General features: G+C 46.5%; 1 protein-coding gene across 1 annotated transcript in view; it reads left to right on the plus strand.

Moving 5' to 3' along the window:
* Nucleotides 1-24169, plus strand: part of VAV3 (vav guanine nucleotide exchange factor 3) — a 270926-nt gene that overhangs the window by 53166 nt on the left and 193591 nt on the right. Inside the window, exon 2 of the mRNA XM_054564899.1 lies at nt 8709-8825. Coding sequence (XP_054420874.1) covers nt 8709-8825 — 117 coding nt within the window. The remainder of the gene's footprint in view (nt 1-8708; nt 8826-24169) is intronic.

The following is a 24169-nucleotide window of genomic DNA, read 5'->3' on the forward strand; positions in this document are numbered from 1 at the left end:
GAAGAAATTCTGGGCTGTGGTGGGCTGGGCAGCTTCAGCAGCCAGGAGACCAGAGAGAGGACTTTATTCTCCTCTGCCATTAGAGATACCTCTCTGGGGAGAATGTTGGAGAAGGAACATTTGATAATTGTATGAAATTGTGAACAAATTCTTTGAAATGAAAGATGTCTTCCAGTCACTGTTATGCAGTGTGCAGGTAAAACACTGTAATGTTTGACATCTACCATTTAAAAAAAGAATGAGTATATCCAGGAGAGAATTTATTGTCCTTAATTAAAAAAAAATTTATTTGTTTATTTTTAGAGAGAGAAGAAGGGAGGGAGAAAGTGAGGGAGAGAAACATTGGTGAGCTGTTGGTTGCCTCTCACATGCCCCCAGCTGGGGACCTGGCCTGCAACCCAGGCCTGTGCCCTGATCAGGAATCGAATCGGCGACCTTTTGAGCTGCAGGCCAGCGCTCACTCCACTGAGCCACACCAGCCAGGGCGGTCCTTAATTTTTAACTGTATGTAGAGTAATATAACTGGACCCCCTCTCCCGTTTTGTCTGTCCCCTCCCCTTTTTCCTGTGGGCTGCCTGGCAAGATTTAGGAATCATTTTGTTTTTCCAAACATTTAATTTTGTCATAATTAAATTTCTTATGTAATGAGATTTGTGTCACTTTGGTTACAATGAGGTTTTAGCTTGTTTTAATTGGGGCGTCGGAGAACGTGCACTGAACTCTTCTGCCGTCATGAAAACAAACCTGACATAAGGGGACGTTTCACGTAAGACATCGGTGTCAGATTAAAGTTCTCTTTTCTGTGTTCAGGACACACAACACTGAATAAAAACCTCATTCTGCTGCAATAAACTTTGGTGCGTTCTATAATGACACACGATTAAGTGATATGATATGACATCTGATATGAGAGAATGACCAGCTCTACCTGGAGCTGACAAGGAAGACTTAACACAGACGTGTAAGCTGATCTGGGGTTGTGAAAGATGAGGAATATTCTAGAAAGAGCGAGGAGAAAGGAGGAACGACTGTGTAATTTACTGTCCAAACAACGTTTTTTAACGAAAGGGACACTACAGCAGCCTCCCCTTCCTCGTGGCTGTGCTTTCTGGGGTTTCAGTCACCCAGAGTCAACTGCAGCCTGAAGGCGTTAAAAGGAAAATTCAGAAATAAACAATTTGTAAGTTTATTTATTTACTTTTTCTCTTGAAAAAAATTTTTTTCCATTACAGTTGGCATACAATATTATATTAGTTTCAGGTGTGCAACATAGTGATTAGACAATTACATAACTTTCAAAGCGAGCACCCCAGTTGGTCTCGTACCACCCGGCCCAGCTATGGCACCGTTATTGGCCGCAGTCGCTGGCCTGTGCGTTCCGTCCCTGTGGCTCTTCTGTCCCTGCCAATCTGTACTTTTTAACCCCTTCATCTTCTTCACCCAGGCCTTCCATCTGGTGACCATCACTTTGGCCCCCCTGTATCTATGAGTTTGTTTTTGTTTTGTTTGCCAATTTTTTTTTAAGATTGCACATATAGGTGAAATCATACGGTCTTTGTCTTTGTCGTATGTCACTTAACACGGCATCTCCTAGATCAATCCATGTTGTTGCAAATGGCAAGAATTCATTCTTTCCGTGGCTGATTCCATTCCGTATATGTCTTCCTCTTCTGTATTCATTCGTCTATTGATGTGCACGTAGGTTGCTTCCATATCTTGGCTACTGTAAACAATAAAATGCACAGTGTTCTGAATATCGTAATGAAATCTCACGCAGCCCTGCTCCGTCCGGCCAGGACATGAATCATCCTCGGTCCGGCATATCCACACTGTGTACCTGCTCCCCACCTGTTGTTCACTTAGTGGCCGTCTGGGTTATCAGATCAACTGTCCTGGTATCACTTGTATTCAAATCACCCTTATTTCACTTAATAATGGCCCTTACGTACAACAGTGGAGAGGCCGGCGATCTGGATACACCGAGGAGGAACTGTACAGCGCTTCCTTCAGGTGAAAAGGTGTAGGAAAAACAAAGCATAGAGAGGGTTTGGCACTACCTGTGCGCTCAGGTGTCCGTGGGGGTCCGGGATGAGGGGGCTGCCGTAGTTGCAGGCCGGCAGGGCTTAAACCAAGCCTGTCCCTGGTAAACCAGAACAGTGGCCTTCCCGCACAAGGGCCGCTCTAGGCAGAGGGAACCGCCTTTGCAAATTACGGTTTAAAAATCACATAATGCAACATTTTAATTGATGTTTGATTAAAAAAAATTAACCCCCCCCTTCAAAACCTACTCTGCATCTGCTTTCTAGAACTAGGGAGGCCAAAGGTAACTGCCGCTGAAGAATAGCCTATAAATACCTACCCAGGGAGAAGATAGTCCTGGAATGATCGAGTACAGTCTGTTTAAAAAGCGTATGATCCGAAAGTGTTTTCCATCTTTGGTGGTAAAATGGCTAAGTTGGGGTACAGATTTGGAGACTGCAAGTTGAGATATTAGAGTTGGGGATAAAGAAGGAGAAAACATTTAATTCATAGGAAATAAGTTCCCTGGGCGATTTGACTCATAGATGGAGGACCAAAGGTGTCTGACTGTGGGAATGAACAGAATGTGGGTTAATACACCCATGTAGTTCTTCCTCTTGAGATTTTTCTGTCGCTACTGGAAATAAAACACTGTTAATTTGCCACTGAGCACAAGGCAGGTGTGGTGATAGCATGGTGGTAAGTGTTGGTGGTGGTTTGATTAACGGGTTTTCTAAACAGAGTGCACGTCTGGTGGATTTAGAGATGGCAGAGTTCGTAGGAAGGCAAAGAAAAAGATGGGAGAGAGAAAGGAGCAAGGAGCAATTTCTCTACTTAATTAGGATATATTTCTACCCGGTTAAGCATTCTCCTTGGTTAATATTTCCAGCAGGAAATATTACAGTGTATAGAAGTAGCGATATTTATTAAGGAAAAAAATCACACACATGCATGTATACGTATAAACAAATAACACATATGACACATGATATAGGTCAGAAGACAAACCGACTTACAGATCGGTTCTTGTTAATATAGTTATTTTAATGTAAATTCGATGTACTTCTATTTAACTTAGAAAAATGCTGCAACTTTATTTTAATAAAATAAGTTGTGAAATAGTGAGCAGAGCTAAAACCTGGAGCATGCATCATGAAGAAGTCTGCCAGGTAGTCCAGCCACAAACGATAAATACAACTGGCATAAGATGTGGCGCTGATGCGACACAGCGCGGAATGTGGGAGGAGACAGAATGAGGTTGCCGAGGCCAGAAGTGAGGGCAGGGAACAGAAGGCGATTGTGCGCGAAGAAGACCGTGGCTGATCTGCATGGGAAATTTTTGTTCCAAAGTTATTCGGTGTGTGGAAGGGGCTTCCTGAAAGGCGTTAAGAAAGAGAGAAAGCGATTTCTCCCTGGAGGCGAGGGGAAGGAGAAGCGCAGGCAGACGCTTTAGTCTGGAGCGAGGTGTTCTGCGCATTTGAATGGCAGGAAACTCTTTCTGTACCGTAGTATTTGTAAATGGTGTCATCTGTGGTCTCTTCTGTGCCTTTGAGAACTGTCAAATAAAGGCCACTCCCCATTGGAATGATGCCACGCTCTGGAAGTCAGCGTCTGTCCATCCAGTGGGGTAATGAGTGGGGCGGCTTCCTCACGGGACCCTGAGAACTGCCCGCTCCCTCAGACAGCCTGGCTGTCCGTGGTCTCAGGAGAGTTGCCGTGAGCCGGCTCGTCTGCCTGGCAGTGCGGCTGCCTGAGAAGCCGTTGGCCTTCCCACTGGGCATCGCTTCACAGCTGGGATTGAAAGAACCCATTTTGTAATAAGCCGTGGAGATTTTTCCGGTTACACGGCCTCAGATTCACACGGCTAGTCCATTATTGCTAACAATTTTAGAGAAGTAGGTGTTTTTTCTTTCAAAAAAAAAAAAAAAAAAAAAAGGGAAGTGGTCCTGTTTGCATTTGTTTCATGGAGAAAAGTCAAAATGGCTCTTATATACAGAAAGAAAAAGGACACCCTACACTTTATAAAAGTAGGAAACATAACAGATTCGGAGCTTTAATAGCGAAGTTCAGCAGTTGGGCTTTTATTTAAATGCCCCCCTCTCTGTAACGTTGGTATTGCCGGCTTTGAAGTAGCCACCGCACCCTGAAAAGCCACTAAGCTTCCCTGTGTTGTGACAAGTCTCTGGATATGAAACGTTTCTGGTCTGGGGAGGTCCAGCCTGACTCACAGTTTCCGGGTGTCTCCGACTGTGACGGTATCAGCTTTCTTTTGGAAGCTTAGCTGCATCTTCTAAATACCATTTACCATATAAATGAAAACAGACTTGCTTGGAGAGATGGCTGATTCCAGAACTAGAGCAGAGAAAATATGAGGTGGACCTGGGGCAGCTTGATCGAAGGAAATTGAGTCATGTCGAAAGGACACTGGAACCCTTTTGAATGGAACCACAGTGGTCAAATTTGGGACAATATGAACATCAAAAACAATGATGGCTATTGATTATTACACAAGTCAAAAAAAAAAAAAAAGAAAAGAGAAAGGTGTTTTTGGGGAGTGGAAGGGTGGGGATACTTTAAACCAGGTAATAAATGTGAAAGGAATGATAGAATTAGAAAAATCACTATTTTGCAGTCTCAGGTAGAATTGAAACAAGAATTACCGATGTGTGCTGAATCCATGGTGAAAAATAATTGGGAAATAGGACAGCCACATGGTACCAAATTTATCACCCCCAAGCTTTTCTTTTGTTTGTTTTTCTACTGCTATAGAAGGGACATGTACCTTTACAACAGAGAGACCTGGCAGTAACCATCTTAACCAAGTGATTAGTGTCAATAATAATAGAGTAACAAAACATTTTGTGTCTTCTGATGTAATGAAATAGGAAGTTCACAGTATGAAAATATTTTTGCCGAAAAGTGCTTAGCTTGTATCTAGATTCAGCTTTTGGTTCACAGGAAATACAAGTGATGGAGGAACAGATTTAATAATACCATGAAACACAATGAGGCACATGCAAAATGTGGCACATTACATAAGACAACTAGTCTGGAAGAAGAGGGGTGGCGGGATCTTTTACATGAAAAGATACTGCAGTGATAAAGCAAGCAACTGCAATGGGTAAAACGTCATCGGATTCTAGATCGGGGGAGGCAAACAGTGTAAAAAGACATTGGGTGAGCAATTGAGGAGATTTGCATATGGAATGGATAATAGGTAACATGGAATTATTAATTTTCTTCGGTGTGATCACAGCATTGTGGGTATGTAGGGAAGTATCTTTATTCCTAGATGTACGTTGAGTCGTTGAGAAGTGAAGTGCTGTTACGCCTGCCAGATAAATTTTATAAAGAGTGGGCGCACGCAGTCACACATGGCAGTATGCTGGAGCTGTTGAGTAGGTGGAGTGTTCATTGTAGTCTTTCAACTTTTGGTTTGAGTTTTAAAAAAAATCCAATAAACTGAAATAAAAATTCAACATGATGAACATGAAGCAAAATCTTGGGGTGGGCAGGCAGGCAGGCCGCGCGGCCCAGCCCTGCCCAGGGCTTCTCTGACGGCCTTAGGGCCCGTCTCCTCCCGCCCGCTACTCTGCTTCGGAACGTGCATGGGGCCGGACGCCCATGAGCATCGAGTGATGTGTGATCCCAGTGTTATTGGCCAAATTTTAGAGACCTGCGAAAATCTCTAGATAAGATTAATAGAGAAGCTTGGGGCAGACCTTGTCTTACTCATTTTTAGCATTTCCAGGGCCTGGAACATCTTACACATTCAAAAACTGTCGGCCAAAATAATGCGTCGATAAAAGGGTTACCAAATTTGAGGATTGCTTGGGAGAGCGAGAGCAAACCAGTGACTCTTTCCAAATCCAGGGACTATTTGTGGAATGCAATAGCACTGCACTAGTAAAGGGGCAAGTGAGGTCAAGGTTGGTGTTGGACAGAGGGGAAGGCCTGTTTTTAAACCCTCTCTTATGTGCACGCAACGACTCCACTTCATATAATACATGTATGTGCTTTACTTTCAGTACTAATACTTGCTTCTTGAATCAAGGACCAGAGCCCTTGAGTGGAAGTCTACTGTAATTTTTCCTACACGGGGGGCATTTGAGTTTGATGAGGAGTCTTCAGAGGCGGCAGGTGCAATTACGCTTTGTTCCTTGGTGAGCGATGAGTCGGGCACTTAATTATGTAAAAAATATGGCAAGAGAGCAGTTGCAGGATCCCCAAGAGAGTAATTACCATCTATCTTGGCTGAACGCAAGGCTTTTAATCTGTAAATAAGTGATTCTGTGTGGAAGGGCTACACGCAGAGCGCTTCTTCGTCATGAAGGTTCCGGGTGAGCTTTTCAAAGTGAGAGCCGCGACTGCGCCCGCACGGCGGCCGCCACCTTCTGGGCTTCCGAGGGCTCCGGATGCTCCCCCTGCGGTTTTAACCCCTCCTGAAATATTTAAGTGGCTGAGAAGGATTCCTGTAAAGGGTAAAATCTTATGTCTGAGTTAAGCCCATGAAAAATCTGAGTGTTTCAAATGGAGAGGAAGTAAAATGTGCCTCCTGTGAAATAAAGAACAAAAACCAAGATGAGAAACCAAACAACAGAACCTCGGTGATGCTTAAAGGAAAGAACTCAGAGTTGCAATCGTCAGCTAGTGGGTCTCTTACCAGAGGTGACTGATTTTATTTTTAGGTGTGCCATTGCAGGTAGTATTTCCAAAAAGAACTCATTCGTTTTGAGCGTATGTGTGCACTTTGCTCAGGTGGATCTGAGTCTGTGCAGTAAGGGAAGCAAATTCTGTTGGTTTGTGAAGGTGTCCGTGGCGTCTGCCTTGCCTCTTGGCTGTGGTGTTGATGAGCTGAGTGGGCTCTTCGCCAAGGCCACCAGCTTTGCCACTTGACGACCAGATGACCCCACTCCTTTGCCAACTCAGACTTCATTTGGGTGACTGTCCCTCTCTCTTGCACGACTTACTTTCCCCTTTCTACCAGGTTACTCCCGTCAAAATAGGAACATGTTGGAACGGCTCCATTGTTTTTAACAAGCCCTCCCTCTGCCTCTTTCTCTCTCTACCTCCTCAAGGCTCAGTTCCCCTTTGTGGCAAAATTCAAGAGCCTGTATTTTATCTTCGCTTTTTCTCTTTTCCTTGTCTCTTGAACCAGCTTCAAGCAGCCTCTCGTGCCAGTCCTCCACACAGAGCCTGCTCCTGTCAGGGAGTATCCGCGCCCTGCATTCACACTGCCAGGTTCGAATCCTATTTGACCAGCAGCAGCAGCTGACACAGCTCCTCATGCCTTCCTAGTAACGCCTGGTCTTTCCTTGGCTCCAGGGCAAACCTGTTCTCCTGGTGGTTCTCCTTTCTCACTGGCCACTCTTCTCAGGCTCTTTGTGGCTTCTTCCTCTTCCTGGTCCCAGGTGCCCTCCTCTTCTCTGCCTTCTTTCAAGGTCATACCACACAATACCATGGTTAAAATGTTGTGTATACTGGAAAGACCCCCAAATGTACACCTGGAGGACACACCTGTACCCTGGACTCTAGACTGCTATACCTAGTGGCCTGCTGCCCCTCATCCCATTGGACGACAAACAGGCATCGCACCTTTAACACAGTCCAGTGTGACACCTGGTCTCCCCATGGTTCTCTCTCACCCGGATGATGGCCATAGCCTTCTATCTGGTTTGCCCGTCTTGATCCTCACCCAAGCCCTATTTATTTATTCATTTATTTATTTCAAATTCTCACCTGAGGATATGGTTATTGATTTTAGACAGAGAGGAAGGGGGGAGGGAGGGAGAGAGGGAGAGAAAGAGGGAGAGAAACATTGATGTGAGAGAGAAGCATCAGTCGGTTGTCTCCCATACGTGCCCTGACCAGGGACTGAGCTTGCAACCTTTTGATGTGTTGGATGATGCTCCAACCCACTGAGCACCTGGCCAGGGCACTCGAGCTCCTTTTAATCTATATTCAAAACAGCCTGAAGGACCCTTTAAAAACATCAGATCACATCCCTCCTCTGCTCCCAGGCCTCCAGTGACTGCCTGTCTTTGTCAGAGTAAAAGCCTGTCCAACAAAGTCCTTCATCCTCGGACCCCATTACCTCGCTGCTCGCCTCCCCCGCTCTTCCGGTCATGCCCGCTGCCTTCGCCACATCAGCCGCTTCCTCAGACACCCTCAGACACGCTGCCTCAGGGCCCTGCCGTGGGATGCTCCCTCAGGCAGGAGGTCTCTGTCCTGTAACTCTTCCTGGCTTGCTCGTCACCACCTCAGATCTCTGCTCATCGGTCCCCTTTGTACTGACGCCCTCTCTAACCATCCCACTCAAGCTGCCCCCGTCCCACCCTGACTGGTACGCCAGAGCCCTCCTCCTCATGGTGTGGTTCTCTATTGCATTTACCGCCGTATGAAAATAAAAATGGTTCCTTTTTGTTGCTAGTTTGTTCTTGTCTGTCTTCTCTCAGAAGAGCGTGAGTTTCATGAGGACAGACATTTTATCTGCTGTGATCACAGCTGTGTCCCCTGTCCCCGAGGGAGAGTGGCTACTCTGTAAATATTGCTGAAGGAGTTATCAAAAAGCAGCCTCAAAAGCCGATGGGTTCTCCCTCGTCCTTTGTTAAGGCATTCTGGGTGTGACAGAGGATAGAAAGCGTGCAGAATGACTCATTCTATACTAACAGCTGTTTCCCCTTCCTCAGTTCCTCTGTTTGAAGAACATAAGGACATTCCTCACGGCCTGTTGCGAGACGTTTGGAATGAGAAAGAGCGAACTCTTTGAGGCATTTGACCTATTTGATGTTCGTGACTTTGGAAAGGTAATTTTACATTTTATTTTTTCATGTATTTTTTATTGGAGACTACTTAATCACATACTTATTGTTTCTTAGCTTGTTAACATAGGACCTGCAACGTAAGTGGTCTACATAGCTGAATCAGGTTGTTAAATTTCACATAAGTGGCTTAGCCAAAAACAAAGCAAAACAAAACAACAAAAACAAGAACAAAACCCCCCAAACAAAAACCCCAAATCACACTAGCAATGGTCTCGATGAGATTAGAATGGTTTCTTACTGAAAGTAGTGTAAGGGGAATCTTTTATGCAGAAGTACCTTCTCCTGCTGATTACGGAGGAGGATAGGATCACTGTTTTCCATTCTGTAGGTAGGGGGTTGGGCCCTCATGCCTGAGGACCAGTCCTTCCCCTCCAGTCTTCTCTCTGCCCAAAAGACTCCTAATTTTTGGAAGTTGGGAATATTTTGTTGCCCCTTCTCTGTTTTGACTTGGGAAAAAGATTGGAGAAGACGAATCACTGAAGTGTTTGAGGTTGTTCAATGACTGCTTTGCTAGGATTTCAGCAGACATGTGCTGGATTTCCAAGACATTTGTCACATGGAAATATTTTAATGTTTATGGTTATTGTGTGTATACCAAGCACTTGCATATAATAAGTGACTGAAGTAATCCTTTCAGACATTATGGTCATTTATTTGGTAGTCATTGGGCAGAAAATTAAACTCCGTGCATGTAAGGAGCCATAAAAGGTGGTCTTTAGTCTCTGCTGATATAATTGCTTTATGAAACTAAGAACATTAGTAGGCGCCGCGGTGGGGGGTGAGGAACTAAACGATACTGAGAAGTTTGCCCTTACTCATATAATTAAGGTGCTTGTATCTGAAAAAAAAAAAAAAAAAAAAAAAGGCCCTTTGAGAATGACACTTTCCTTGATTTCGAAGATGGAATATTTTGGTTAAAAACTAAAAATCCAAGCAGTGGGTTGGTTTGCTTGGCAATGGGCATAAATAGCACAAACTTGAAACAACCATAAGGAAGTGGATGCTGAGGTGCAGCAAGATGAGGAAGCCACTTTGCCTGGTGGCGGGGGGGACCCCGGGTTCTTGACCCAGAGTCGCTTGGTGACCCCCTGGAAGTCCCCAGTCCTCCTGACCACCGCCCGACCCCCTGCCAGCCGCAAGCCTGCACAAAACGAGATGGGCATAAGAACGCGGTTGTGAAGGTTCCCTCTTCCTCTGGCAAACTGTGATTTGACTGCCGTGAGACCCAAAACATGTGCGAAAGGATAACATGGGATAATAAGTACAAGGAACTGAAAACCAAGCCTCCTTGCAAGGAGGTGGTAGCACATCTGTCTGTGGCCACAAAGATACACAGGGATCCTGTAGTGGCCTAGGTGAGGAAGACAGTTCTCTAGGCTGTTGACATTGAAAAATGCCCTAGCAGCTTAAAAAGATAATTCTTGTTTTTACCCTTTGATCCTTTCCCCTGTTATTTTTTTTTCAATCTATAATTTACCTTTCTTTTCACCCTCTCTTTTGGGAAATGAAAAATAGAAGTGAATTGGGGAAATGAAAAATGGGGAAAAAAATGGCCTTTCCTTCATAAAGCTTTTCAAAGAGCTTTTCCTATTTCATCTGAGTTTGCAAGAAATGGTGTTGACCAAGACTGGGAAGTCCTATCGGTTCTTCAGAAACCCATGGCCTTGGTCCAGTGGAATAACATTGCGTGCTGGGTTGATGAGACCATGGGAGCTTTGTAGAGGACGAGATTATAAAAAGTTGAATGCAATGGAATAAGCTGTAGGCTTATCGTGGGTGGATGTATTTCTGGCTCCTTAAAAGATTTGGGCAGCGATATATCTGAAACAGAATGAAACTTGGGACTGTGGTTGAGAACTCGATTGTTTACTTACCACGTTCAATTCATCGCGTACACTTTTGCCATGGCCAAGACTGGTGCAGCTCGCTCGTCAGGACGGCCTGAGACCTGCACAGGCCCCCAAGGATGAAAGAGCACAGGACGCTGCTCCACCATTCAGCAGCATCACTGCTCGGAAACATCGTCACTGGAAGCAAAACCGCCGATACCCCCCGCTTACCGAGCACTTTCAGTCTAGAGGGCATCTTTTCCATCTTTGTATGTATACTATTTTTTCCTCCTCAGCACAACCCTAGGAGGTGTAAGTACTTAAAGTTTCCTCTTCATCCACAGGAGAAAGCCAGGGCCTCGAGCCACCTGTCTGGTAGGGATCAGGGCAGTGGTTTGAACCCAGGTGTGGCTGGTTCTCCACTGCCGTGTCGTCGTGTGGACCTTCGCACAGCAGGTGCCATGGGCCAGCGCGGTCCCGGGGGCTCTGCACACGCTGACCCCACTCCCATGTCCGTCCCACCACCTAAGTGCTATTACTGTCCCTGTTTGCAGAGCCTAGACTCTAAGCAGCGGCATTGGAGCAGTTCATGCAGCTCTTAATTTTTAAGGTAAAAAAACATGAATAGAGTGTTAATTTACAGACAGAACAATCCTTGATGCTGTGAATATACATTTTAACAGCATGTTGACAGGTGAGTTTATTTCTCTCCATTCCTTGGCGTTTCACTAAATTTCAATGAACTTAAAATGAGAAGACCCTGTATCTGCGCTTCCCTCCGCTTCAATGCACATAAATAGAGACCCACGGATTCATGTGTATTTGGCATCTTTTTGCATAGGAATATATTAATTGCAACACCAGCATCTAATGTTTTTACAGCATTTTGAAGCTTTCAGAGAGCTTCCTATCACTTGATTTTCATAATAGTCTTGCAGAGGAAGCAAGAAAGCCAGTGGGGAAGCTGAGAGACGGGGAGGTTCAGCAGGGACGCCAAGGGCTGCCGGCGGAGGAGCGGAGCAGGGCGTGCGGCCCCGGCCCCTGCTTCCCCCGTCTGCCAGCGTGTGCGGGCGCGCGGGGAGCACGACGGACTCCTCGGAGGAAACCAAAGCGTGTCACTTGGCATCTAACTGCACGGTGTCTCAGAGAGAGAGGAGGAAGGTAGGACACGGCACGAGTCCGCACAGGGCGATGGAGCAGGGGAGCAGCGCGAGGGGGCGCCCGCAGATTCTCTCGGTACACACACCGTGGACTTTTAGCCACGCCTTCTCCCCTTCCCGCACGGTGGCGCATCCTCCCTAATCCTTGGCCGGGCTCTCCCTCTGTGTGCGGTTCAGGAAATCTGCCTTGAATCCTAGGCTTTGATAGGGATGCACCTTCTTTTGGAAATCGGGGAAAATCCTGGGCAAGTGCTGATCAGCACAGATGAATGCTAGTTCGCATTTCGGGTGTGAGGTGGCGGAGCGCACACATTCTGGGCGCCCCGCGAAGTGCTTTGGCTCATCGTGCCTTGGGCAGTCACCGTTAATTTCCAGCAGTGAGCTCTTTCCCCGTATTAATAGGGTATTCATTTCAGGTCAAACTCCAGGGAAGTGAGTGAGAGTAGTTCTGAACATTTGCTATCCATTGATTTTTTTTTTTTTTTAAAGCCACACGGGGTTGGGGAAGGAGCTTAGAAACCCGAACTCACGGAGGAGTCCGCAGAGACCTTGAGGTTGTGCACCTCCCACTGGGGATGTGGGCCACGCTGAGGAAGGTTTCTGACGCGGGAGGGTCCCTGTCCGAGGCTGCTCGCAAGTGGGAGGCGACGTGCTTTCTAGAGCCAAAGAGAGTCGCACCTGGCCAAAGGCAGTTCCCGCTGATGTCAGCAGCAGCTGGGTAGTTTCAGTGTGTTACGGTTCAGGCCAGGTCCTGTCAAAGGAATACAGAGCGGCGACGTCAGGGCACAGGTGAGAACGTTCCTGAGGGGAGGCGGTGTCCTGTTTCAGTTCAGACCATGGTTTCTGAGTTGGACCGGAGTTTGAATTCTGGCTCTGTTTCTTATTAGTATGTGATCTCGGGCAAGTTGTGTAACCTTTTTGAATTTCAGTCTCCTCACCTATAACTTGAGGTTAGAGAAGAAACGAAATAGTGGATGTACAGGGCTTAGGGGTATGTAGAGCCGATGCAGGTCTAATATTGGGAAATATGAGCGGTGACGATTCTTTATGTTACTGTTACCACAACTGTCAGTACTGGTGTCCGTTGGTTTTAGGTTCAGAGGTCAACACAGGGGTTGGATTTTGAGTGGAGTGCAAGTGCTGATGATACCAGGGAAGCGAGACCGGGAAGTCAGCTTCGTCGTTGGTCACGCGCTGTGGCATCCTCTGCTCCATTCTGCCCCGCCTGCTTTCTCCCTCCTTCTGCGGCCTTGACCTGCCTGTGAGAAACCATCTTTTTCAATCACGCCGTTTGGCTGGTTGAATCAGTTGTAGTATCCCATCGCTTCGGCTCCAGCGGTCGGTGTGAGGGTGAGGCAGGTCGCTCAGCAGGTCCAATAGGACGCGCCGGGACCTCTGTGCGGGCAGATTTGGTTGGTTCCTCTCCTGCGATGGAAGGGTGTGCACCTGAGGCTCAGCGCGGCTGCGGCGTCTGGGGTCCACGCGGAGCTTCACAACAGACCCGGCTCAGCGGGAGCAGAGCTCAGGAGGACCCCGTGGGAGGCTGGGATCAGGCTGTGCCCAAGGCCAGGTACATATATCCGTAGGGTTTTTTTTTTTTCTTTTTTCTTTTAATGACAACAGCCAGTTTCCTTTCGTTCTCTCAACCAAGAGCGAGAGAAAGCTACGGGATCCACCTTGTTTTGTCAGATGGTTTCAGCTGTGTAGATGTGGGAACCTTCTGTTCCCAAAGTTCCACACCACACGGAGGCCATTCACAGACAGGGGAGGAGATAGGAAGACAGTGTCCAGGGACATCTCTGTGGTGCAGCGTGTCAGCAGTTACATAGAACGGCCGCCCCGCCTCACGGCAGGTGCTTGCTGTTCCCCACCATCGGCTGCCGGGGGCCTCTGGGGGGCTCTCGGAGCCTCCTGACCGCCTCCCATGTCGTCTGTGCACCACAAGGATGAGAAGTGGGCACGCGCACCTCTGCAGACCGAGACGTCTCTTCCTCCTGAGATGACCAGCTGTGCCTCTGTTTTTGGACTTGAAGTGAAGACCGAGTGATGTGAAGATGACCCGAAAATGTCAGAGTAAAAAGGACTCACAGATGCTTCCGACTCCATCACCTCGGAGTGAACAGGGCATAGAGATATTTACCGACTTAACTAAAATGGTCCAAGAAGCCCTGCAGGGCGCTGTGTGACCGCCGAGCTGTCGCAGAGCCCCTTGTCCTCCGTTTCCTTGCCTGTACGTGAGACTACAATTTCTACCCTATAGAACTGCTGTGAAAATAGGGTCAGTTGATGTAAAATGCCTGGCAAATCAAGTGGATGAATTTATATTCAATCTGAAGCTCATAGTTTGGGTAGAGAGAGATCACTCAAGAGTTCTGGAGGTAGATATGTGTAAAGTCAAAAAGATAATTTTAGTGATATTTTCTGGAAACCCAGTTTATTTAGGTTGGCTCTTTCCGGCTCAGAGTATTAGGAAAATTGTAATGCATGTGTATGTGGGTATCAACACACATGTGGTTATTTATACCTTATCTTTTTCCAGGGCTTTAGTGATAAGAGTGTGTGTGTGTGAGAGAGAGAGAGAGAGAGAGAGAAGAGTGTTACTTAAGAGATCTGCAATGAAATTTGCACTGGAGGTGACTGATGTCTTATACTCATCAAATGATTTTTTTCCTCCCAGGATATAAGCCAAATTAGCAGCTACATCAGATTCCGGATAGGAGGTGATTTGGTTCTTCAGCACTTTAAATGCATTGCCATTTAAAAATAAATTTGATCTTGCCAAAGGATACGTGGTTAACTTAATGTAGAAAAGGGCTTTAACGTTGTTTGTGTAATAGAAGCTCACAGCCATCTATCCTGTCTCCATTAAGAGGCTTTAGAGTTTTATTCCCCCCACCCCCCATAGCTTGTTAGCAGAGACCTGCTGCTATCAAGCTGTCTTTATATTGTGAGCTCAAATTCCGGTCCCATCTGTAATCCCCAGCGTATATCTTAGGAGGGTTTTTGCTCATGTGCTATAACGTCCTCTAGTTTGTGTGTTCTCACTTTTGGACTCTGCTGGCCTGACTTGTGCACCTCAGGGTGTATGTGGAAGGTGCAAGCACCCCGCCCATGCCGGCACCCCAGGCCAGCCTCCCCGCATTTGTCCCTGGGTGAACGCTGAATGCTGCGTCCCCATTTCTGGCTTCCAGCACTTGCGTGAGTCAGGAAGCTCACCCTCTGAAGCGCCACGTGCCTCCCGACACAACGCCTGAGACCCTGCGCTGGCTCCCTGCTACGTGTGTGTCTCCCTGGGACTTTGCCTGACTCTCGAGCTCACAGGGACACCCTCCCAACCAGGTGGCCCCGGGCACGTCGCCCTGGCATGGCTTGCAAGATCCTTATTGCCTACTGCGTGCATGTCGATCAGTGACTAGAAACATTTTTCGTAGACCCAGGGTGAATCATTTTGACATATAAACGTCAACTCTCTTTTTTCAATTAGTTGTTCGAATTCCCACTCTTACTAGACTTTTGGTGTTTGTCTCTCAAAGTAGTTTCCACCCTGAATTATTCAGGAGTCTCTGGGGCCTCTGTAGTGCACAGGGCCTGAGGAGCCTTGCTTCCAAGTGCCGGGGGCAGCTCGCCCTGCGCGGGGTCTGCGGCCGGGTGCTGCCCAGGGCCGCTCTGGGGTGCCTCCTCTGAGGCTTTGACATCGCCCAACCCAGCTTCCTCCTGCCCCACAACACTGAGCCTCTGCGGTGAGCTGGGTGGGCCCCCCGCCCCCAGCCTGGGGGGAATCCTTTGGGGGCTCCTTCTTCAGCTCCGCTGGGGGTACCAACTTCCACCCTCAGAGCTGCACTGGGGATCTCCAGTCTCTTTCCTCCCAGAAGGCCCTCGTCAGGCAACTTCTAGCCTCCTGCGTGCCCGGCCTGACAAGGTGCCCGAGGAGACCAGCTCTGTGGCCCACAGAAGCCTCCTGCACCCCCGCCCCGCCCCCGCTCCCCCCCCACAGTAGGTGGCCTGCCTATATTTACATAACGAAGAGCTCTCCAGGGATTCCTCCCGAACAAAGCCAGCCTGTTCCGGACCGCCTTTGTGTCTGCCCTAGCCCAGAAGGGGGGAGCAGCTCCTGGCCTTCCCAAATGGGGATGTCTGATTGGCTGTCAACACAGTTCCCGCATCATTAGCAGGATTCTCTTTCGTTTTTTGCATGGAGCTGACCTTCCGAGGAACCTCTACATCCATTTCACAGCTTTGCTGGTGTATCTCACCAGGGCCCTTAACAGCGGGGCAGATTGTCCCCTCCCGACCACGTCTTACAGAGCCCAAGGCCCCGCCACGCCTGGGTCGTTCTTTACGCCCTAGCGATTATTCAGATTCATGTTTGGTCTGTTTTCTAATCATTTCTGAGCTAGTTCAAGAAATTCTTCCCTGTTTTCTAACCTTCACACAGTTGAAAACTTTGAGACAGGTATTTCCCAAGGAAGCCCATTGTCTCAAGAAATGTTAATAGGTAGCTGGGGAGAAACACCCCTGTTCAAATGAGTTGGGCAAACACTGCAGGTTACACCTTCCCTCGGTGGCAGGGGTACAGCCTAGTAAAGGCACTGAGAAGTCCTGGCTGTGAAGGAAACAGTTAAACTTTGGCTCCATCTTGGATTTCTCAGATTTGCCTATGAGTAGCTTTTAGGTATCGCAGGAGCACTTCAAACTTACTAGGTGTAAAACTGAACTACTTTTCCCCCCTCTTCAAACGCATTTCTGTCTGGGCACAGCGGTTCCTTAGTCACCCTGCCAGGAAGTACACACTTACAAACGCCTCAGGCAAGGCCCTGGTCACCCAGATTATTGCAACCGTCTCCTAAGCCTTGTCCCTGCCTTCAGGCTTGAATCCCTCTGAACTCACTGTCAGAGGATCTTACAACAATGCATAACTGATCCTGTGACACAGAGGTTTCAAACTGGATCTCTGTTCCTTTTAAGAGAGAAAAAAGCCTAAACCCTTTTGCAAGTCACACAAGGTCATTCACGATCAGGCCCCTTGTCTGCCTTTCTGACTTCATTTCTTGCTTCCCCACCCTCGTCAATGCTGGCTTCGGTCCCACCGGATTATTGTCAGAATTATTGTCATTGTCACTCTCCAGACAGATGCAGGGGGGCGGTGAAAGGAGGTTTCTAGCTGTGAGTACGTCAAACACAGAGTTCATTGATGTATTATTATCTTTTTACTGTTGTATTATTTTCCATACAAACAACTGTACACCTCCTACTCTTGCCCCACCCTGTACGTACAAGTGGGGTCGTCTTTGCCTGGAATGCCCTCCTTCCCCGTGGCCCTCGCCTCCTGTCTTTAGTGACGTCGCTCAAGGTCACGCTCACGCACACACTGCTCCCTGAATCCCCTGGGCCTGACTTTGCTGACTTGTCTCTGCCTGTTCTCAGTTGCAGCTGGACCTTTGTCCTCCTCCTCTGTCCTACAGAAATGTGAGCGGGACACGTGAAATCGGCTTTCTTCCTCAGCTCACTCTGCGACTTACAAATGAAATAAACCTGGGTTTCACCCCGCTTCCTGTCCCCAGCTGCTTGTGTGGGACGGTGGCTCAACATCTCAGAGCCTCTGTGTGTTGAACCAAGACAGGGAAATGGGAGGGTGCGCCTGAGGGCTGTTACTCGCCGGTGCCTGTCCCCGTGTCACCGTTGACGCCACCTCGAAGCATGCTAGAGGTTGATATTAATCTCCATTTTATGGCCGAAGGAACTGAGGTGCAGAGTGATAGAAATAAATCATAGCCTGCAGGCAATGGAGCGTGGATCTGAGACAACGTCTAACTTCAAAGGCCATGTTCTTGATGATTTTACTGCACTGCTTCCCAGCAGAAGTGGGAAAGCACCTTCGAGATAGAGGGGATGTCGTGTAGGAAGAGATGGAGGGGCGTCCCTGTGGGGTGTGTGGGGTTCTGCGGAGAGTAGCTTGAAGGTGAGGGCAACCAGGGTGACTTGGACCTTGAGGTCCCGCAGAGATTGGGTCCGGAGGGGGAGGGCCCCGCGGTCCTGCAGGCCCTGCGCGGGCCTCCGGGGGACCTGGGTGGCCCTCCTTGTGTCTGCGCGGAGCGCTGCCGGGGGCAGGGAAGGTGCACAGGGCCGCCGCAGGTAACGCAGGCGGTGGGAGAGCGGCGGGAAGCCGGGGCTGGGAGGTCCTACAGACCTTTTCTAGAGTGATGGCGGGGAGGAGGGGGGCAGGGTTTGAGAGCCTTGGGGCATGTAGGGTTGATGGGACCCGCGAAACGTGAGGAGAGGAGAGAGCACCGCAACGGGAAATAATGGGGCAGGTGCATCTTAGTGTTTTTTCCCCTCCTTTTAAATTAGTATAAAATAATTCCAATCGCATTTACCCTCACTTCTGTAGATATATTTTGCCACTCAGTAGGTATTTTATGTTTCATTTTTTTCAAAGGTTTTTACTGTATTTGACCACTCTTATTTTTCCTTGTATTTGATTTTTTCATTTCTTTTTTGATTTTTTTTTGAACGTGCTGCTTATCTTGGTCTCTGCTAGACCACTTAAAGCGCTCCTCCCTCCTCTTGGTTTTATTACTTCTTTTAAAAATGGAAATGTTTATTTTTTTGTAATAGGAAACTTCCTAGGAATAGTTATCTGTCCTTCCCAGCTTAGGTGGTCCGTATCCCCGCTCAGCTGGGTCCAGAGACCCTTAACTCTGTCATATACCCTTAATTCATCCAAGTCACACATGGAGCTCACGGAGTCTAATTTGCTTCAGTACATTGTGGTTGTGAATGTAACGGTTGGGAAACCCACAAGGAGATGGGCCAACTCCAGCGCATGGTGTCACAGTAACCAATTCCTCGTCTGTACGAGCAGCGGTGACGCAAACCTTCAGTCCTTCAGCGGCTGTGCGTGTCTGCTTCCTGTCAACGGGATCCCCTAGCAAAGAAGAATGGTATTCTCCACATTTCTTCTCCCTGTTAGTTTTTATGACTCACGCACATCTGTCGGGATCCAGGGGTGCTGGCGTTTGGTTTCTGTGCTCAGCGAGCGGGGTGGCGGGGGTGGGGGGGCCTGGGTGACCGAGCTCGCTCCTCTGCACAGGGGTAGCAGGAAGCAAACCTCTGGGGCGGTGTGAATGCCAAACAACTACAGGAAACAGCGCCTGGCAGCCACTGCAGCTGTGTGCGGAGGTCGGCCGTGCAGGCTTCCTCCGGACAGACTGCAGTTTCTGAGTCACTTGTTTTCTGCCAAAAGCACCTGTGCCGTTGCAGGACTGCATTGGAGGAATATGAACTGATTGTGGGTCTTTCTCTGCTTTTCCCTCAATGCCAGCTGAGAAGGCCCTTCGGGCGCGAAAGACCCGCTGAATCAACGCAGTGTCTGAGGACTAATAATGCCACGACCAGCCCGTGTTTTGAGCTGTCACAATCGTTAGGTTAGAATGAATGAGTGGCTTCGAAATGTTCCGGATATTCTCATTGGAACCGTGTGTGCTCACCCTTTCCCACTAAATGTGCTTGGTGACCTCAGGTGCACACTTTAGCTTGCTAGTCACTTCCTACATTTCTGTGTAAGGATCTGCAGATGGGGCAGGTGCCTTATAATCATGTCCACTCTGTGAGTTGTCTGAGGCTGCTGACTCCTAATTCGCCTCAGAGAGAATGGCCACCTTAGAATGGGTGTGTTATTGCAGTATTGGTCCTCCGCCATCCAGAAGTCAAGGAAAAAAAAAACCGTGAATTCAGAGAGTGAGCCTTTGAACTAGCCTCGAAGCCTTTGTGCCCTGTGGCATTTGGAAAGAACAAAATCCGAAGTCTAAGAATTAAAAAAAAAATAAATAAATAGAAATAAACCCACAGAAATGTAGAAAGGCTACTATTTAAAAATTGTTAACATTTGCCCATTTGCTTTATCTACAATGATTACTTATCTTTGCCAGACCATTTCAAAGTAAATTCTAGGAAAGCCCCCTGACATTTGCCTTCTAAATACTTCAAGCTTTACAGCTCCCAAAATAAGGCTACATTCCTATATTTGTCAAAAATGTCGGTAATCTGATCTAGTCCTGCCTGAAAGAACCCTGTCATTTCAAACCTATTTGGAAAACTTGATGTCATATTTCTGCCTATGAAGGAATTTCAATTCTGTGGAGAGTTCACCCGAATATCATTAGGTATGACTCACATTTCCAGGATATTCTGATTGAGTGGCTACAGCGATTTTATTTCTTTTCACTTCGTGGTATTTTATTTCAGTGTTTCTTAGATTTTGGATTGAAGGAATATAGTGGTTAAATTTTTAAAAGAAATAATTCTGGGGAATAGATTTCAAGAGAACTAATGGCTTTAGAAAGATCTTGAATTTCAATGGTACTCTACGCCAATCTCAAAATGAAGATCACGTTTTCATCTTGTTCCCATAGTGGCAAAGAAGGGGAAAGTGAGCAGGGGAGTTTCTCTCATTGGGTGGATTCACCCCTTTCAGTTGTATTATTGTAACACTGTTGCAATACATTGACAAGAATTCCTAAATTCAAAAATCATACTATTTCATAAGCATATTTTCTTTCTTCTAGGGCCAGAGTGGTGGTAGTTTGTTCGCGATGAGCTTTTTCCACATGGGTTGTTGCCATAAAGACTCTGTGAAATAAATAACACCTGTCTCGCATTTGGGCCTTGCCACTAATCTAATGCAGTAGTGAGGCCTTTTTCCATGTGATCCATGCATGTTTCTTCCACACTCTCGCTCTGTCCAGTGCCCGCTGATCTAACGCAAACCCGGCGACGTTCTTACTTGCCCCTTTAGGAAGTCCGGTAAAGTTGGCAACCTTTTTTCTGAGACAAGAGTCAAGACTCAGTCATTTTCTCCCTTTCATTCCACATTGATTCTGAATATTTCATTTAGTAAAGCTTTCAGTTTGCCGTAGAAAAAAACACCAACGCCCAGACGGGCCAAAAAATCCCCACAAATCCCCTCAAGAAGGTTTGCAATAATGAAACTGCAGCTGGAAAAGTGCCAAGATCTCTTTTTTGCACTTAGTATTTTCTCCTATTCCTAAACCTGTGCTATTCATTGTGATGGAAAATATGTCACTATACTTTTAAAAGATTCAAAATTCAAAATCCATATTTAATTTATTTAAGATTTCTCATAAAGTAGTAAAACAGTAGCAATGAAGGCAATTCATTATGACATACTAAAGACTTTTTTTGGCTGAAAAAAATAAAAGTAACACATTAGCTATTTAACAATATGAAGGCAGTCAGTACCTCCATAGATAGCTTTTCTTTAGTGCACACATTTACATCTGTGAAAATTTATTAACTTTTAAAATTTTATCTAAGTGAACATAGGTGTAGACGGTGCTTAAAATCTGAAGGCAGCCAGGATTTCAGCAATGTTATCAGCTAATTAAGCAAGAAAACAAATTTCAGGACAGAATAAATGGTCCTCAGTTTCCCCACTATATGTCAAGTTATTTTATCCCTTTTGTACAGTTTCTAAGAGGAATAAAACAGATCATGCTGTGTGTAAGGTTTTCAGCATCATTCCTGGCACATGCAAATGTGCTAGAAAGATGTTAGTTGGTAAAATATATGTTTAAACCTTATTGGACAGAGGCAGTGCTTTCCTATGGAAAACTACCGTTTCTCTTTTCCTAAATAAAACCTTCCTTTTCACTACTGTTTCTGTTGCATAATGTGCATCACTCTGAGATTAAGGTATATGTTTAATTCCTCTGAGGAACTAAATAAGAGAGAGATGAGAACAGATAAAACAAAGTGCAGAAAACATGTATTATGGGAGGATCAGGGACCATTGGTAGCCTTGCTATAAATCCATGACCCTTTAGAATCATATTACACAGAGGCTGAACCACGTGAAATTGCTAATATTTGAAAAAATTTCAGGGTTTTTTCTTTTTGTGGTTTAACCTAATATTTTGGCTCTAGATAGCTTATAAAGAAGACAAGTGGTTGTTTTAAAATGAAAAGAGCTGTCAGCATGGATGATGGAGTTGGTGTTTTCTGCCATGTCTTTTTGGTGGTAAAAGTAGAACCAAATGAGCACATGTTGTAAAGAGTATGGTTTTCCTTCAGCGTGAAGGGGAAGTTGGAACTTGTAACGGTGCTGCTGCTGTTTCTGCGATGGAAACAGGATTCCATCGCAGAAACACATTCGGGGAATTAGTCAGGAGGCCTGGGTTGCGTAAGAAAGAGTTCTCTCGTCCTGTCTCTTAGAATTGGTTGACTTGTCATTTGTTGAATGATCTCTTGGCTAGTCAACAGAACTTTAGTGTTGACTTTTTATTTGGAAACCCAGATTATCATGAATTTGGCTTGCTTTTTCTGTAGGCTGTGTGTTAATTAACATACGGTTTGCACTCATCTACTTGATTCTTTGTGAAATGGCACTTCTGTGCTGACAAATAAATATACGTGAGTACTTACTGCTTGATGTCGTTATGTCTGCCTTCCCAAATTTTAATTCCCTTAAGAATAGTGGTTTGTGGCATCAAAGATCGACAAACTCAAGTTTTTCTCTGGATTTTTTTGGGGGGGGAGTCTGGAAAGGGAAAAAACATTCTGAGCCAGGGACAGCGGGTAGGGCTTTGGGATACATGCTGTGCTGCATCCCTGCTCACCAGCGGGGACTGTGCCCAGGTGGGCTGACCCTGGCCTGCTTTTTAATAGTGCACTTTATTTTGCAAATAGCAAAACATCACTCTGCTTCTTAGGTGAGGTCAAAATACATAAAGCCTGAAAGTCAATGAAGGACCTGGTATAGGTCTTTGGAATGTTACACAAATGCATTGAAATCACGTGCATATGAATGTATGGCTGTTTCATGTGGCCATGTCATGGTCTTTGAGGTCTATCAGGAGCAAATCTAATGATAATTTATTCTTTGAAGATAGACTCCACAAGTGCACGGAAAGGTAATAACCTAAGTGTATAGATGTTCCTTCCCTTGACTAATTCTATTTCCCTTGATCACGTGGAGAACTTGAAGATAGTTTTTCCCTATTTAGCATTTAAAAAGTCAGCCAGACTAATCTTGTTCAGATTATTGAATATTTTAGTTAATGGTCATGTCACTTTAGCAGGTATTTTTTTTTTTTTTTAGAAAGATACTTCTTTGACTGCTGGCTGATCACCAGAACATAGGAAAGAATCTCTGGCCATTCTTGTGGCTGATTTCAAGGGCTTATTAGCTTCAGAATGTGTGTCATCTGAAAAAAGGCTTGCATTTTTGCCTTTCTACTTAGAAATTGCTGGGATCATTAGATTTTTACAGTGATAAGTGAAAATCTCTCATTTTCTTTATGAGGTTTCAGCGAACTTTTGAGATACAACTTGGTTAACAACAGAATAAAACTTGAGAGTGAATCTAAGTTTCGTCTGTTATGATAAGCTCGATTGCCGATTTAAGTCACAATCTGGGGTTTCAGGATGCCTGTCCTGCGGGGACGCGCCACTTAAAGTTTCCTGTACCTTTTGATCCGCAAATCAGTTTGTTGGCTAGAAATTGCAGTTATTTCCTCACACAAAAAATGTTATGTTATATTCCTGTCTTGGTTTTGGTGCAAACCAGAAAATCGATATGTAAAAATTAATAAAATAATGCAACACCCTCTGCCCTATAGAGCTCAGCTATTCCGAGTATTGCAAATGCAGCCACTGGTTTCCAGGGACACAGTACTGTTGCGATGTGTTCACTGAAGTGACATAAACCACAGTGACTCACATGCCTGTGTCTGTCACCAATGCTTTTGCCTTCCTTAAACTTTTGCCTCGTTATTTCTGGAAGTCCTCTGTCCCATGTCAGCTCGCACGTAGTCCCATTGGTTACCATGGGGCGATCTGTCACCTTGCCCCTGACCTGTCCCAGCCTGTGTCGTCACTGTCCTGTGTGAGCTCACTTGTGAGTATGCATGGGATGGGCCTCCTGAAGGCTCCAGGCTTCTCTGCTGCTGCGTCCTAGGTGGCTGTGTCCCCTGTCAGGAAAGGCTGCCAGGGGTCACCATGGCAGTGAAGCCGCTGAGACCCAGGGGGCCACCTGGAGCCCCCAGGACAGGAGAGCCACACAGCGCTGGTCAGAGTGGATGGAGGCGGCCTTCCTCCACTGTCCCTGCAGCCTGCACCCTCCCTGGGCTCAGCGGGTGTCCTTGGGGTAATGACAACTGTGAGCTGTCCTGGTGTCCCTCTGTGTGCAGGAGTCTGGCTCTTGGACCCCCCTTTTTCCCCTGGCTGTGTTGTCTTTAGGATGAGTTCTTTTCTATTTGGTCCCCCATACAGTTAGATCTATGGTGGGTCACCTGTCAGTCATAACAAGGTGGCCAGGCGT

Source organism: Pteronotus mesoamericanus, unplaced genomic scaffold, assembly GCF_021234165.1.
Source record: "Pteronotus mesoamericanus isolate MK-2021 breed Mesoamerican mustached bat unplaced genomic scaffold, CSHL_Meso_final scaffold_99, whole genome shotgun sequence".
NCBI lineage: Eukaryota > Metazoa > Chordata > Mammalia > Chiroptera > Mormoopidae > Pteronotus > Pteronotus mesoamericanus.